The 17,175-nt window shown below is 38.0% G+C and overlaps 1 protein-coding gene across 50 annotated transcripts in view; it reads right to left on the reverse strand.

Annotated features, from left to right (window-relative positions):
* STAU2 (staufen double-stranded RNA binding protein 2) overlaps positions 1-17,175 on the reverse strand; it is a 332,499-nt gene that overhangs the window by 164,832 nt on the left and 150,492 nt on the right. For all 50 annotated transcript variants that reach the window (XM_073999008.1, XM_073998994.1, XM_073999016.1 and 47 more), the window contains one exon: positions 15,979-16,110. In XM_073999008.1, coding sequence (XP_073855109.1) covers positions 15,979-16,110 — 132 coding nt within the window. The remainder of the gene's footprint in view (positions 1-15,978; positions 16,111-17,175) is intronic.

Here is a 17,175-nt window from a genome sequence, read left to right on the forward strand (position 1 = left end):
AACTACAAAATTAGCCAGGCATGTTGGCACATGCCTTTAATCCCAGCTACTCAGGAGGCTGAGGCAGGAGAATCACTTGAACCCGGTAGGCGGAGGTTGCAGTGAGCTGAGATCATGCCATTGCACACCAGCCTGGGCAACAACAGTGAAACTCCATCTCAAAAAATATATATATTATACAATTTATCCAGTAGGTACCATTTGATTTTCACCTGAGAGCTATGCTTAACTTCAAAATTTCTTTCTGTTAAAGATCACTGTTTGGAGTAAGGAAAAGCGGTCAGGAGAGATGAGGTCAAAGTAATTACTACAAGAATTTCTCTCTTGGAAAGGAGAAACCCAGCAGGCACAAAGTACAGTTTATCTCCTGATCCTTACTTTCTCTATTTCTTCTATTGCACCCCTCAGACACAAATGAGAAATAGAAAAGCAGATGATATGGTTTGGCTCTGTGTCCCCACCCAAATCTCACCTTGAATTGTAATAATCCCCACATGTCAAGGGTGGGACCAGGTAGAGATAACTGAAACAAGTGGGTGGTTCCCTCATGTTACTCTCTTGGTGGTGAATGAGTCTGACAAGATCTGATGGCTTTATAAGGGGCTTCCCCTTTTACCTGGCACTCATTTCTCTCTCCTGCTGCCCTGTGAAGAGGTGCCTTTTGGCACAACTGTAAGTTTCCTGAGGCCTCCCCAGCCAGCCCCACAGAACTGTGAGTCAATTAAACCTCTTCCTTTATAAATTACCCAATCTCTAGCAGTTCTTTACAGCAAACTAATATACGAGACAACAGCAGGAGGTAAGTCAAAGTCTGAAAATTGGAAAGCAGATGAACAAGTTGTAGTTAGCTTAGCAGATATGAGTAACTGAAACCTAACCTGCAGAGGAAGAAGCCAACAAAGAGCTAACAGTAAGGTGATGTGTCACCCAGAATCCTAGAAAGCCTCCAGAATTAGGAGGTACTTTAAAGATGAATCCTGGAAGGGGCTGAAACAGAAAGACTGTCTGGAAGTCTTTTCAAGTTATTATGAAATCTCCCTATCACCTCTTTGACCCCAAGCAGCCAGGTGCCCACTCCTTCCTAATAAGGGTTTCCTGTTGGAAGAGGCTAAAACAGAGAGGCTCTGGATACCAGGCATAGTTGAGGGTGAAATCCGTGTGTCACCCTGCAAATAAGGAGATGGAGTTCCAAGGTTTCATACTGAAAAGATTCCGAGCCTCTTTTCTCATTTCCCCCTCAGAAGACACATCCAGGGTTCCAATCCACAAGGAACAAAAAGATAATGAGGAGAACAGAAGGAAAAAAATGCAAAGAAAAAAAAAAAAAAATTCCTCAGGCACATAAGAGAAATACTACACCCATTAAACAAGAATAGGAAGCCATAAAAAGGAATATTCTGAGAATGAGGAAGAACTCTGGGAAATCAAAAATATAACAGCTGAAGTGGAAAACAAAATTGAGGAACTCTTCCTAGAAAACAGAACAACAAAAAAAACAGAAATGGAGGGAGAAAAGAAAAATCACAAGACCATCCATAAGATTAACAGCATCACAGAAATAAACAACAGCAAAAATAAAAGGAGAGAAATTATTAAAGAAATAATATATTTCTCAGTTCCAAAGTATATGAATTTCTAGATTAAAACTCAAATGTCCAACATAATTTATCAAATACACATATAAAATACATGTATCTCAGAATCCCTGAGAAAATAAAAAGTCAGAAAAGCATTGATAGGGAGGAGAAGGGTAAAAGTTTCATATACAGGCTGAAGAGTCAGGTGTTGAAATTTTAACAGTAATGGTGGGATGTACAAGACAAGGGTGTGATGCCTTCCCAACTCTGTGAAAATTTACTTCCAATTTAGAATTACATCTTAGAAAAAAAACTATTAAGTGTGTGGGAAATATAAAGAAATTTCAGACTACAAGATCTCAAAAAAACATTTACTTTCCATGTATCCTTCACAAGGTCCTAAAGAATGAACTCTATCAAAACAAGAAAGTAAACCAAGAACAAGGGAAACTGTCCAAAAAACAGTCAACTCAACAAAGGACAGAGGCCAAAGAAATTTCAGGATAATGGTGAAGAGAAGAACCTAAACACCAGCTCTAAAGCAGGCCTCTCCATCAATCTGCAATACAAGAGGAGGATAAAGAGCTCTAAAGGTTGGGTAGGGTGGACGTTGGGAAAGGAATGAAAAAAACTGCATGATCTGCTTGAGTGGTAAAGACTTTGGGGATAGAAAGATGTAGAAAAGTGTATGTGTGGAGTATATACCAGAGTTAAATCCTCATTTTCCAAAGCAGAAAGTACATTTAATATTTTTACTTTTATATTACTTCTCATAATATTTAAACATGAGAAACCAAGAGATAGCACAAACTACCGATAGTGGTAAATAATAAAATAAATAGTTACAACAGGTGGTAAAGTGGTTGCCTCTGGCAAAGGGGAAGCAGAAATGGCCAGTGGCAAGGAAGAACAGGATATTTTGGTGTTTTAAATTATAAACCTTGAGTTTTTACACTATTAATCTTGTGTAAATTCTGCCTTTTTATATATATATATTACTTTGAGTATGAGTACTACTTTGATGAATATAATGATCAAATATGAAAAAGAATAGTCATGTCTTGACTTACAACAAACTCCAAGATATTAAGAAAAACTCTTAAGATATCTGAATGAAGAAAATCAAGATGCAAGAATGGCATATAAAAAAAGGTGAAGAGAGTATTCCATTTTTCCTTAGAATCTAGAAACATAACAGTGACAAAGAACCAATCTGAAAAAAAAATTGCAACTTTTCTTGAACCTTTTAGAGACCTGAGATTACAAGGTAAACAAGCAAAATGAATTCTAGAGAGTAATAAATCCTTCTGGGAGAGATACGACTCACAAAAATGTTACAGCGTTGGCAAGGCAGGGATAGCAGAGATGACTGCCATGAATGCAAGTAAGAAGAAACTAGATGAAATGTTAAATTCTTAAAGCCTGAGTATGAGCTAGCATAATAGTTTAGAAAAACTGGGAGCTCCAGACAGCAGCTCTTTTCCATTGTCCTGCCCTGGATTCTCAGGAGAACAACTGGGGGTACAGCTGCAGACCAGAGAGAGCCCAGCTTGGTGCAGGAATGCAGCTAGTTAGTGGCTGCACAGAGGGACAAGCACAGAACCTTGCCACTTCTCTAGGCCATTGTCCAATACAAAACAAAAAATTTAAGCCACTGGAGAAAGGGTTGAAACAAATCCTATATGCCTTTGGGGCAAAGGCAGGAAATTCTCTGGTCCTAAGAGCTCAGTAAAGCTTCATTGCTTCTGAAGAAGGATTAAAAGCAAAAGCTATATGCTCCTGGGGGAAAAAAAAAAAGACAGAAAACCTACTTGAGAGTAAGACACTACAGCAGTATAAAGCAGAGGTCTGTAAATGCTGGGAAATGTACAGGAAACTCTCTCATGCCCAAAGTGCCCACAAATCCAAGACAAAGTTTGGTTACCACAGAGAAGAGAGCAAAAACAGAAAGATCCACCTCTGAGACCCAGGCTCACAGAGTCTGCCAGAAAATGAAGCTGTACAAAAAAATCAAGAACTATGACACCCACCACAATCCCAGGATTAAATAATAAATAACAGCAGTCTACTACAGAGCCCAAAGAGAGATAACCACCATGCCATGACACAGCAAAGAGACCTCTAAACCTGAGGGCAGAGCAGAGAAACTGTGAAAAAACCCTCTCAAAACCTCACATTACACAAAGCACAGATAACAGAATATGACTACTGAAGGAATTTGCAGTTAATAGTGACTATGGCAATAACAAAACCCAAAATGAATTCAGTAAGTAACTAGACTGATGCAACCCTCCATCCAAAACGTCTGAGAGAAAGACAAATGCTGATTTCTCAACAAATACTATTTGACTTAGCCTCTACTATTTTTCTGTCACAAGGTCCAACACTCATTCAAAAATTATGAGATACCCAAAACTGTAAGAAGAAATAAACCACTGCCAAAACATAAGGAAGTCAACAAAACAGGGCCCAGGGATGACCCTGATGCTAGACCTTTCAGAAAGGTATTTTACAACACCTATGATTCATAGGTTGAAAGACCTACTGGAAAAAGCAGACAACATACATGAGCATATGGGGAATTTCGGCACAAAAATAGAAACCACAGAACAAAAACAAAAGGAAATCTTAAGGAAAAATATTAGAGATCAAAACATTGATGTCATTATTAATAATGCATTAATTCAGACTGTACACAGCTGAAGAAATATTGTTGAACTTGTAGATAAATCAATAGAAATTACTCAAACTGTTTAACAAAGAAAAAAGAGCGGGGAAAAAAGAAACAAAAAATCCTAGAACTATAAGACAATACCAATGGTCTAATGAATGTATAAATGAAAACTCCAAGGAAAAGAGAGAGAAAACAAGGAATTAAATATATTTTAAAAGATAATAGCTATGAACTTGCCAAAATAACTGAAAGACATCAAATCACAGATCCAAAATGCTCAGAAAACCCTATAAGGATGAGGATGAGAAGGATGAGGATAAGGAAGGAGGAGGAGCAGGAGGAGGAAGAGGAAGAAGAGGAGGATAAAGAAGACAAGGAAAAGGAGAAGGAAAGATGAAGGAGGAGGGAGGAGGAAGAAAAAGGAGAAGGAAGGGGGAGAAGAGAGAAGAAGAACAATAGCAAAGGAGGAAGAGGAGAAGGAATAAACAGGAGATAGAAGAAAGAGGAGAGACTGCACCCAAGATGGCCAAATAGGAACAGCTCCAGCCTCTAACTCCCAGCGTGAGCGACACAGAAGACAGGTGATTTTTTGCATTTTCAACTGAGGTACTGGGTTCATCTCACTAGGGCGTGTTGGACAGTTGGCACTGGTCCACAGGTGCAGCCCGACCAGCAAGAGCTGAAGCAGGGCGAGGCATCATCTCACTTGGGAAGCGCAAGGGGGAAGGGAATTCCTTTTCCTAGACAAAGGAAATTGATAACACAACACCTGGAAAATTGGGTAACTCCTACACTAATACTGCACTTTACCAAGGGTCTTAGCAAACGGCACACCAGGAGATTATATCTCCCACCTGGCCCAGAGGGTACCACGCCCACGGAGACTCCCTCATTGCTAGCACAGCAGTCTGTGATCTAACTGCAAGGCAGCAGCAAGGCTGGGGGAGGGGCGCCTGCCATTCCTGAGGCTTAAGTAGGTCAACAAAGCCGCCGGGAAGCTCGAATTGGCTGGAGCCCACCACAGCTCAAGGAGGCCTGCCTGCCTTTGTAGACTCCACCTCTGGGGACAGGGCACAGCTAAACAAAAAGCAGCAGAAACCTCCGCAGAGGTAAATGTCCCTGTCTGACAGCTTTGAAGAGAGCAGTGGATTTCCAAGCACGGAGGCTGAGATCTAAGAACAGACAGACTGCCTGCTCAAGTGGGTCCCTGACCCCTGAGTAGCCTAACTGGGAGGCATCCCCCACTAGCTGCAGACTGACACCTCACACCTCACACAGCTGGGTACACCCATGAGACTAAGCTTCCAGAGCAAGAATCAGACAGCAACACTTGCTGTTCAGCAATATTCTATCTTCTGCAGCCTCCGCTGCTGACACCCAGGCAAACAGGGTCTGTAGTGGACCTCAAGCGAACTCCAACAGACCTGTGGCTGAGGGTCCTGACTGTTAGAAGGAAAACTAACAAACAGGAAGGACACCCACACCAAAACCCCATCAGTAAGTCACCATCATCAAAGACCAAAGGCACATAAAACCACAAAGATGGGGAAAAAGCAGTGCAGAAAAGCTGGAAATTCAAAAAATCAGAGTGCATCTCCCCCTCCAAAGGAACGCAGCTCATCACCAGCAACAGAACAAAGCTGGACGGAGAATGACTTTCATGAGTTGAGAGAAGAAGGCTTCAGTTGATCAAACTTCTCAGAGTTAAAGGAGGAACTACGTAACCAGCGCAAAGAAACTAAAAACCTTGAAAAAAGATTTGACGAATGGCTAACTAGAATAACCAATGTAGAGAAGTCCTTAATAGAACTGACAGAGATGAAAACTGTAACACGAGAACTACATGACAAATGCACAAGCTTCAGTAACCAACTCCATCAACTGGAAGAAAGAGTATCAGCAATTGAAGATCAAATGAATGAAATGAAGTGAGAAGAGAAGTGTAGAGAAAAAAGAGTAAAAAGAAATAAACAAAGCCTCCAAGAAATATGGGACTATGAGAAAAGACAAAATTTACGTCTGATTGGTGTGCCTGAAAGTGATGGGAAAAATGGAATCAAGTTGGAAAACACTGCAGGATATCATGCAGGAGAATTTCCCCAACCTAGTAAGGCAGGCCAACATTCAAATTCAGGAAATAGAGAGAACGCCACAAAGATACTCCTCAAGAAGAGCAACTCCAAGACACATAATTGTCAGATTCACCAAAGTTGAAATGAAGGAAAAAATGTTAAGGGCTGCCAGAGAGAAAGGTCGGGTTACCAAAAAATGGAAGCCCATCAGACTGACAGCAGATCTCTCAGCAGAAACTCTCCAAGCCAGAAGAGAGTGGAGGCCAATATTCAATATTCTTAAAGAAAAGAATTTTCAACCTAGAATTTCATATCCAGACAAACTAAGTTTCATAAGTGAAGGAGAAACAAAATCCTTTACAGACAAGCAAGTGCTTAGAGATTTGTAACCACCAGGCCTGCCCTACAAGAGATCCTGGAGGAAGCACTAAACATGGAAAGGAACAACAGGTACCAGCCACTGCAAAAACATGTCAAAATGTAAAGTCCATCGATGCTAGGAAGAAACTGCATCAACTAACGATCAAAATAACCAGTTAATATCATAATGACAGGATCAAGTTCACACATAATGATATTAACCTTAAATGTAAATGGACTAAATGGTCCAATTAAAAGACACAGACTGGCAAATCGGATAGAGTCAAGACCCATCAGTTTGCTGTATTCAGGAGACCCATCTCAAATGCAGAGACATACATAGACTCAAAATAAAGAGATGGTGGAAGATCTACCAATTAAATGGAAAACAAAAAAAAGCAGGGGTTGCAATTCTAGTCTCTGATAAAACAGACTGTAAACCATCAAAGATCAAAAGAGACAAAGAAGGTCATTACACAATGGTAAAGGGATCAATTCATCAGGAAGAGCTAACTATCCTAAGTATTTATGCATTCAATACAGGAGCACCCAGATTCATAAAGCAAGTCCTTAGAGACTTACAAAGAGACTCAGACTCCCATAAACTAATAATGGGAGACTTTAACACCCCACTGTCAACATTAGACAGATCAACGAGACAGAAAGTTAACAAAGATATCCAGGAATTGAACGCAACTCTGCACCAAATGGACCTAATAGACATCTACAGAACTCTCCACGCCAGATCAACAGAATATACATTCTTCTCAGCACCACATCACATGTATTCCAAAATTGACCACATAGTTGGAAGTAAAGCACTCCTCAGCAAATGCAAAAGAACAGAAATTATAACAAACTATCTCTCAGACCACAGTGAAATCAAACTAGAACTCGGGACTAAGAAACTCAATCAAAACAGCTCAACTACATGGAAACTGAACAACCTGCTCCTGAATGACTACTGGGTACATAACAAAATGAAGGCAGAAATAAAGATGTTCTTTGAAACCAGTAAGAACAAAGATACAACATACCAGAATCTCTGGGACACATTTAAAGCAGTGTGTGGAGGGAAATTTATAGCACTAAATGCTCACAACAGAAAGCAGGAAAGATGTAAAATTGACACCCTAACATCACAATTAAAAGAACTAGAGAAGCAAGAGCAAACACAGTCAAAAGCTAGCAGAAGGCAAGAAATAACTAAGATCAGAGCAGAACTGAAGGAGATAGAGACACAAAAAACCCTCCAAAAAATCAATGAATCCAGGAGTTGGTTTTTTGAAAAGATCAACAAAATTGATAGACCGCTAGCAAGACTAATAAGGAGGAAAAGAGAGAAGAATCAAATAGACGCAATAAAAATGATAAAGGGGATAGCACCACCCACCCCACAGAAATACAAACTACCATCAGAGAATACTATAGACACCTCTACGCAAATAAACTAGAAAACCTAGAAGAAATGGATAATTTCCTGGACACTTACACTCTCCCAAGACTAAACCAGGAAGAAGTTGAATCCCTGAATAGACCAACAGTAGGCTCTGAAATTGAAGCAATAATTAATAGCCTACCAACCAAAAAAAGTCCAGGACCAGACGGATTCACAGCCGAATTCTACCAGAGGTACAAGGAGGAGTTGGTACCATTCCTTCTGAAACTATTCCAATTAACAGAAAAAGAGGGAATCCTCCCTAACTCATTTTATGAGGCCAACATCATCCTGATACCAAAGCCTGACAGAGATACAACATAAAAAGAGAATTTTAGACCAATATCCCTGATGAACATCGATGCAAAAATCCTCAATAAAATACTGGCAAAGCGAATCCAGCAGCACATCAAAAAGCTTATCCACCATGATCAAGTGGGCTTCATCCCTGGGATGCAAGGCTGGTTCAACATACACAAATCAATAGACGTAATCCAGCATATAAACAGAACCAAAGACAAAAACCACATGATTATCTCAATAGATGCAGAAAAGGCCTTTGACAAAATTCAACAGCCTTTCATGCTAAAACCTCTCAATAAATTCGGTATTGATGGAACGTATCTCAAAATAATAAGAGCTATTTATGACAACCCACAGCCAATATCATACTGAATGGGCAAAAACTGGAAGCATTCCCTTTGAAAACTGGCACAAGATAGGGATGCCCTCTCTCACCACTCCTATTCAACATGGTGTTGGAAGTTCTGGCCAAGGCAATCGGGCAAGAGAAAAAAATAAAGGGTATTCAGTTAGGAAAAGAAGAAGTCAAAATGTCCCTGTTTGCAGATGACATGATTGTATACTTAGAAAACCCCACTGTCTCAGCCCAAAATCTCCTTAAGCTGATAAGAAACTTCAGCACAGTCTCAGGATACAAAATAAATGTGCAAAAATCACAAGCATTCTTATACACCAGTAACAGACAAACAGAGAGCCAAATCATGAATGAACTCCCATTCACAATAGCTTCAAAGAGAATAAAATACCTAGGAATCTAACTTACAAGGGATGTAAAGGACCTCTTCAAGAACTACAAACCACTGCTCAGTGAAATAAAAGAGGACACAAACAAATGGAAGTACATACCATGCTCATGGATAGGAAGAATCAATATTGTGAAAATGGCCATACTGCCCAAGGTAATTTATAGATTCAATGCCATCCCCATCAAGCTACCAATGAGTTTCTTCACAGAATTGGAAAAAACTACTTTAAAGTTCATAAGGAACCAAAAAAGAGCCCGCATTGCCAAGACAATCCTAAGCCAAAAGAACAAAGCTGGAGGCATCACGCTACCTGACTTCAAACTATACTACAAGGCTACAGTAACCAAAACAGCATGGTCCTGGTACCAAAACAGAGATGTAGACCAATGGAACAGAACAGAGCCCTCAGAAATAATACCACACATCTATAGCCATCTGATCTTTGACAAACCTGACAAAAACAAGAAATGGGGAAAGGATTCCCTATTTAATAAATGGTGCTGGGAAAATTGGCTAGTCATGAGTAGAAAGCTGAAACTGGATCCTTTCCTTACTCCTTATACGAAAATTAATTCAAGATGGATTAGAGAATTAAATGTTAGACCTAAAACCATAAAAACCCTAGAAGAAAACCTAGGTAATACCATTCAGGACATAGGCATGGGCAATGACTTCATGTCTAAAACACCAAAAGCAATGGCAACAAAACCCAAAATTGACAAATGGGATCTAATTAAACTAAAGAGCTTCTGCACAGCAAAAGAAACTACTATCAGAGTGAACAGGTAACCTACAGAATGGGAGAAAATTTTTGCAATCTACTCATCTGACAAATACCCAGAACCTATAAAGAAGTCAATCCAATTTACAAGAAAAAAACAAACAACCCCATCAAAAAGTGGGCAAAGGATATGAATGAACAGACACTTCTCAAAAGACGACATTCATACAGCCAACAGACACACAAAAAAATGCTCATCATCACTGGCCATCAGAGCAATGCAAATCAAAACCACAATGAGATACCATCTCATACCAGTTAGAATGGCAATCATTAAAAAGTCTGGAAACAACAGGTGCTGGAGAGGATGTGGAGAAATAGGAACATTTTTACACTGTTGGTGGGACTGTAAACTAGTTCAACCACTGTGGAAAACAGTGTGGCGATTCCTCAAGAATCCAGAACTAGAAATACCATTTGACCCAGCCATCCCATTACTGGGTATATACCTAAAGGATTATAAATCATGCTGCTATAAAGACACATGCACACATATGTTTATTGCAGCACTATTCACAATAGCAAAGATGTGGAATCAACCGAAATGTCCATCAGTGACAGACTGGATTAAGAAAATGTGGCACATATACACCATGGAATACTATGCAGCCATAAAAAAGGATGAGTTCGTGTCCTTTGTAGGGACATGGATGCAGCTGGAAACTATCATTCTCAGCAAACTATCGCAAGAACAGAACACCAAATACCACATGTTCTCATTCACAGTTGGGAATTGAACAATGAGATCACTTGGACACAGGAAGGGGAACATCACACACTGGGTCCTATAGTGGGGAGGGGGGAGGAGGGAAGGATAGCATTAGGAGATATACCTAATGTAAATGCTGAGTTAATGGGTGCAGCACACCAACATGGCACATGTATACATATGTAACAAACTTGCACGTTGTGCACCTGTACACAAGAACTTAAAGTATAATACAAAATAAAATTTAAAAAAAAAAGAAAGAGGAGAAGGAAGTAGGGGGAGAAGGAAGTAGGAGGAGGAGAAAAAAATGAGAGAAAAAATGAGAAGGAGGAAGGAAGAGGATAAGAAGGAAAAGAAGAAAAGGTGGAGGAAAAGGAGAAAGAAGAAAAATAGAAAGAAGGGAGGAAGAAGGGTGGGGAAAGAGTACAGGGGCAGAGAAGATAAACTTAGATACATCACAGCCAAATTGCTGGAAAATAAAGAAAAGAAATATATTGAAGGCTGAGAAAGGAAAAAAAACACATCAACAAGAACAAGTAAGAATTACAATAGACTTTACATTGAAAATTATGCCTATCAAGAGACAGTGGAGCAAGATCTTTAAAGTACTAGAAGAAACAGGAAACCCAGAATCCTATATCCAGAAAAAAACAACTTTCAAAAATGAAGGTAATTCATTGGAGGCTTAAAAACGAAAAAAAAAGTGAAATTTTCTGCTACAGCAGTCACTGAAGAGCAGCAGCCATAGTTCTGCATTACCACATGGCCATGGGCCTCAACCAGGGCCCATGGTGAACAAGAATATAAGCAAGCTGAGGCAGGGCTGCCACCCTGGACACCTCACCAAGCACACAAAGCTTGTGTAAGACATCATCTGGGAGGTGTGTGGCTTCCCCTGTAGAAGTGGCATGCCATGAAGCTGCTCAAAGTCTCCAAGGACAAGCGGGCCCTCAAGTTCATTAAGAAAAGGATGAAAACACACATATGCACCAACAGGAAGCAAGAGGAGCTGAGGCAGTATCCTGACTGCCATGAGGAAAGCAGCTGCCAAGAAAGTCTGAGCCCCCACCCCACTCTGTGTATAATAAAACCTATAAAGAAAAAAAAGAAAGTGAAATAAAGACTTTTTTCACAAACAAAAGCTGAGAGAATGCACTGCCTACAGATTTGCTAAAATAAGTAATATTAAAGGAAGCCTTCAAGCAAGGAAGGGGTATAATACCAGAAAGAAATCTGAATTTACACAAATAAATGAAGGATATTGAGAATAATCAAAATGAGAGTAAATATAAAAGGCATTTTCTGTTGATTTTAATCACTTAAGAAGATAACTATTTATAAAGCAAAATTAGTAACAATGAGTTGTAGGGTTTAAAAAATATAGAAAACTAACATGTATAGCCACAATAGGAGGTCAGAGAAACTTAGAGAAGTAACATATGTGACCACAACAGAGGTCAAAGAAGAAAAAAAGTAAACAGAGTAAGTAGGGAAAAATAAAGGCAACTAATAAAATGGTGTGTTTAAATACAACAACTCAGTAACTTCAGTAAGTACAAAAGGTCTAAGCACCATAAATAAAGGGCAAAGTTTGTCAAATTAAAATTTAAAGAACAAGACCCAATTATATGCTTTCTAAAAGAAATCAATGTAAAGATAGGCTAAAAGTAAAACACAGGAAAAAAGGATCCCATGCAAACACCAGTCAAAATAAAACTGAAGTAGCTATATTAATATCAAAACAGATTTCAGAACAAGGAATAAAAGGAAATATCCAATAAAAGTGGTCATCAAAAAGACACAGCAACACTAATTGTACATGTATATAACAACAAAGTTTCAAAATGCATAAAACAAAAACTAATAAAACTGAAAGAAGCAGAAGTAGGAAAATCCAAACTTATACTTGGAGACTTTAACACTGAACAAACAAGTAATCATAACAGATACAGGGCCTGAAAGAAGAAATCAAGAGAGAAATCAGAACATATTTTGAGTTGAATGAAAGTAAAAACCCATAGAGTGTGTATCCCAGATGTTAAAAAAACAAAAAGAGAAGAAAAACCTAACTTGTCAAAATGTGTAGGACAGACCTACATCAGTGCTTAAAGAAAAATTCACAGCATTAAATGCCTATATATTAGAAAAAGGAAAGTTCTCAGATATATAGCCTAAACTTCTACCTTACAAAATTAGAAATGAACAAAAAAATAAAAACAAAAACCAGTGAAGGATAAAATAAAGAGCAGAAATCAAAAAAACTGAAAATAGAAAAACAGAGAAAAATCAATGCAACTAAAACCTAATTGTTTGAAAAGATTTAAAATTTTATAAAACCCCTAGCTAAACTGAACAGAAGAAAAAGAGAAAAGAAATAATCAATATCAGAAATGAAAGTGAATATCATTACAGATTCTGCCACTACTAAAAGAGTAAGGGAATGTTACAGATTCTTCCACGATTAAAAGAAAAAGGGAACGTTATAAACAATTTTATACTAGTAAATTCAACAACTTAGAAGAAATAAACTAATTCTTTGAAAGACAAAAACTACCAAAGTTCAATCAAGCAGAAGTAGGTAACCTAAGTAACCCTATTTATTTTTAAAATCTGAGTTTGTAGTTAAAAAACCTTTCCACAGAGAAAATTCTAAACCCAAAAGCCTTCACTGGTAACTTCTACCAAATAATTAAGAAATACCAACCAGGTGCAGTGGCTCACGCCTGTAATCCCAGCACCTTGGGAAGCCAAGGCAAGCAGATCATTTGAGGTCAGGAGAGCAAGACCAGCCCGGCCAACATGGTGAAACCGCTTCTTTACTAAAAATACAAAAAATCAGCCAGGTATGGTGGTACACACCTATAATACCAGCTACTCGGGAGGCAGAGGAGAGAGAATCGCTTGAACCTGGGAGGTGGAGGTTGCAGTGAGCCAAGATCGCACCACTGCACTCCAGCCTGGACGACAGAGCTAGATTCTGTCTCAAAAAAACAAACAAAAAAATCCTGTTTTAGCTGGTTTTAAAAACTACTTTTGCCACACTCATCAAAAGTCATCTTATTGATAAATCAATATATTCAGTCCTTCTCTTATTTGATCTCTCTGCAGCATCTGATGTAGTAGTCATTCTCTGTTCCTTTTTGCAGGTAGTCTTTCCTCCTCTTTTTTCCTGTATCTTGAATGCATCTTATCTGCTATTCAAATCTTACCCATTACATTTCTGAAATATCTCTGGAGTCTTTCCCTTCCTCCTCTCTACCTTCACTGTCTCAGTTCAGACCCTCAATATCTCTTACCTAAACAACTCTGGCTGCCTCCTGACTGGCATTCCTGTCTGGTTTCGCTCTGCTCAAATCCATGCTCCACATTACTTAACAGAAGTATCTTTTGAAGAATGCAAACCAGATCAATTCACATTCATGTTCAAATCTTAAATGAGCATTTCTTCAAACTTTCTACTTTGCATAGTAACAGTGACCTCAGCTTCTTTTCCTGACTTTCCAGGTTCATCCTCATGCTCTCTAGGTTCTGGGATACTATAGTTTTGTTATATGGTTAAAATTCCTCACTCCCTGCACTTAAAGAAAGATCACCTCCTTGAGTGCAGAGACCAAGTTTCAGTCATCTTATTAAAATCAGTCATTTTTAAGTGTCTAGCATTTAGTGAGTGTGATGATTAATTTTGTATGTCAACTTGTCTGGGCCACAGTGCCCAGATACTTGGTCAAACATTATTCTGGGTGTTTCTGCAAGAGTGTTTTTGGGTAAGATTCACATTTAAAGTGGTGAACTCTGAGTAAAGCAGATCATGCTCCACAATGTGGGTAGTCCTCATCTAATCAGCTGAAGGCCTGAACAGAACAAAAAGCTGACCTCCCAGGGCTAGTAGGAATTCTTCAGTAGACTGTTTTTGGACTGAAATTTCAACTCTTTCCTGATTCTCCATCCTGTCAGCCTGTCCCATCAGATTTTACACTAGCAAAGCCTCCACAATCACATGGGCCAATTCCTTAATATATATACACAGACACACACACACACATACACACACACACACACGCTGATGGTTCTGTGTCTTTGGAGAACCCCGAATTACACAATGGTTATACAAAAAATGGTTTTCAAATTAATAAAATTAATTAATTAATGCTGGTTTTTTGTTCTACTTTCATTTAATTTACAAATACATGTCTGTGAGGAGATTTATTTTGACATATTTTTATAGATCACTCACCAGTTTTAAGTCAATATAAATGTGTTAAGTTAAAACAACAAATATACAATATAAGGACTACAGAAACTGGAACACATGTTAGGTTTCATGTTACAAATACTTTTAAAAGAAGAAAAAGTGTTGACTAGCCAGGTTATAAAAACAGAATTGAAATCTCTAGCAATACCACACAAAGATTTTTTTAAATCATTCAAAAGAATTGCCTAGAAAACAAAAAAGTACATCAAAGTGTCTTTATATATTTTTGTTTCTAACTCTAAACTTTTAAAATGTGTTCCTGTAGAAACTAAAAATATCTTTGAAACAGAATTCTTGTGTGAGAAGATGCTGGTCTAAAGCATATTACTTTTGATACAAGTAATTAGTAAGCCTGTTTTTTGAATGTTCACATAAATAAAATGTTTGATAGAAATAATGTCTACAAATCCACAGATAACAAAATGATACTTAATACAAAATGGAAATAAGCCAATTTCTGCCAAGTTATATGCCAAGTTCTGAATTCAGGGTTCTCTGCTTCCCTTGTAACAGATGTAGGTGTTAATGATGTCATTAACTGCTGCAGAAGAAACAGGGGACCATGAACACAGGTCTTGGCAGAAAATAAACACCCTATGAGTTCACCTTTAAATTTAAAGTAAATAGAAAAATTAGTTTATAGAGTGTCTGTCCAATATAGTTCCTGCCCTAAAGGGGTAAGTCAGAATTTTTATTTCCAGTGTTTTCAGCTGTATTCCAAAAATAAAGGCTAACAACCTGTGTTCTCAAAAGACACAAATTAAGACTGTATCTATACGGCAAAAACAACCAGTCAACAAGTTAAAAATGTTACATTGGTATTACATAAAATATGTACAACCATACGACAAACTTTTTGCATTTTCTAATCGTAAGATTACAAATACTCATTAATATCTCATCTTACTCCGTAAGTATATGTTATTTTGTGCTTGGATCATCTATCTTTGTATTGCCTCAGAAAAGTTAAAATTGACATCTACTTTAATACCAGTTAAGATCAAAATTTATTAATGACTTTGATATTATGACAGATAGGATACACAGATGTAAACTTAACTCTTACCTTCTCAAGTTGATCCTGAAGATTAGTGGATGCTTTATAACCAAGCTGTAATAGCATTGCTTCTGCAGCATTTTTTTTGGCTATCTTTTTATTAGGTCCTGTTCCTGTAGCAACTTCACTGCCTACCTTCACCTGATAAGATTAAAGAAATAAATTAATGATAATTGTTTTGGTAAACAGGAAGTCCTTACACCATAAAGCAATTCTACTCTCTAGCATTTGAAAATATAAAGTTCAGTCCAAAATAAAAACAGCAACATAACATTTATGTAATCTTATATGTACATGAAAAAAATATGAAAAAATGGTCCTTAAAATATCAATGGAGGATTATCTCATGATGGTAGAATTTTATAGAATTTTTACTTCCATATACATTTATATGCTATTTGTTTTTTAAAACACTAAATTTATATTATTTATATAAGCAGAAAAATAAAATTACATTTTAACAGCATTCATGTTGGTTATGACTACATTTTAGCATTCTTATATTTCAACTGATAAACTGAAAAGGCTGAAATTCATATTGGTGCCATTTAAAATAATGTTCAAATTGCAACATTTATGTAAACATTCAAGTTTACAGAGATTTACATTAAATAGTTCCTGAAGAGAATTAATACACAAGTGTTGCTACAACATTATGATTAAAAACAAAGGCTTCTGGCTGGGCACAGTGGCTCACACCTGTAATTCCCCTTTGGGAGGCCAAGGCAGGCGGATCACAAGGTCAGGAGTTCGAGATCAGCCTGGCCAATATGGTGAAACCGCGTCTCTACTAAACTTACAAAAATTAGCCAGGTGTGATGGCACGCACCTGTAGTCCCAGCTACTCGGGAGGCTGAGGCAGGAGAATCGCTTGAACCTGGTAAGTGGAGGTTGCAGTGAGCCACAATTGTACCACTGCATTCCAGCCTGGGGCCACAGAGTGATACTCCGTCTTTAAAAAACAAAACAAAACAAAACAAAACAAAAAAGCAAAGGCTTCCAAGTCAGATTGGGATATGAAACTCAACTCTATTATTTCCTAGCTGTATGAACTGGGACAAATTATTTAATATCTCTAAGCCTCAGGCTTTTCATCAGTAAAGCACAGGTAATACCAACTTCGGCACAGTGTTGCTTTGAAAAGTAAACAAGATAATGTGTGTAAACCACAGCGTTTAATCCATCATAATTGCTCAATAAAAAAAA

The sequence above is a fragment of the Macaca fascicularis genome, chromosome 8 (genome assembly GCF_037993035.2).
Source record: "Macaca fascicularis isolate 582-1 chromosome 8, T2T-MFA8v1.1".
Taxonomy (NCBI): Eukaryota; Metazoa; Chordata; class Mammalia; order Primates; family Cercopithecidae; genus Macaca; species Macaca fascicularis.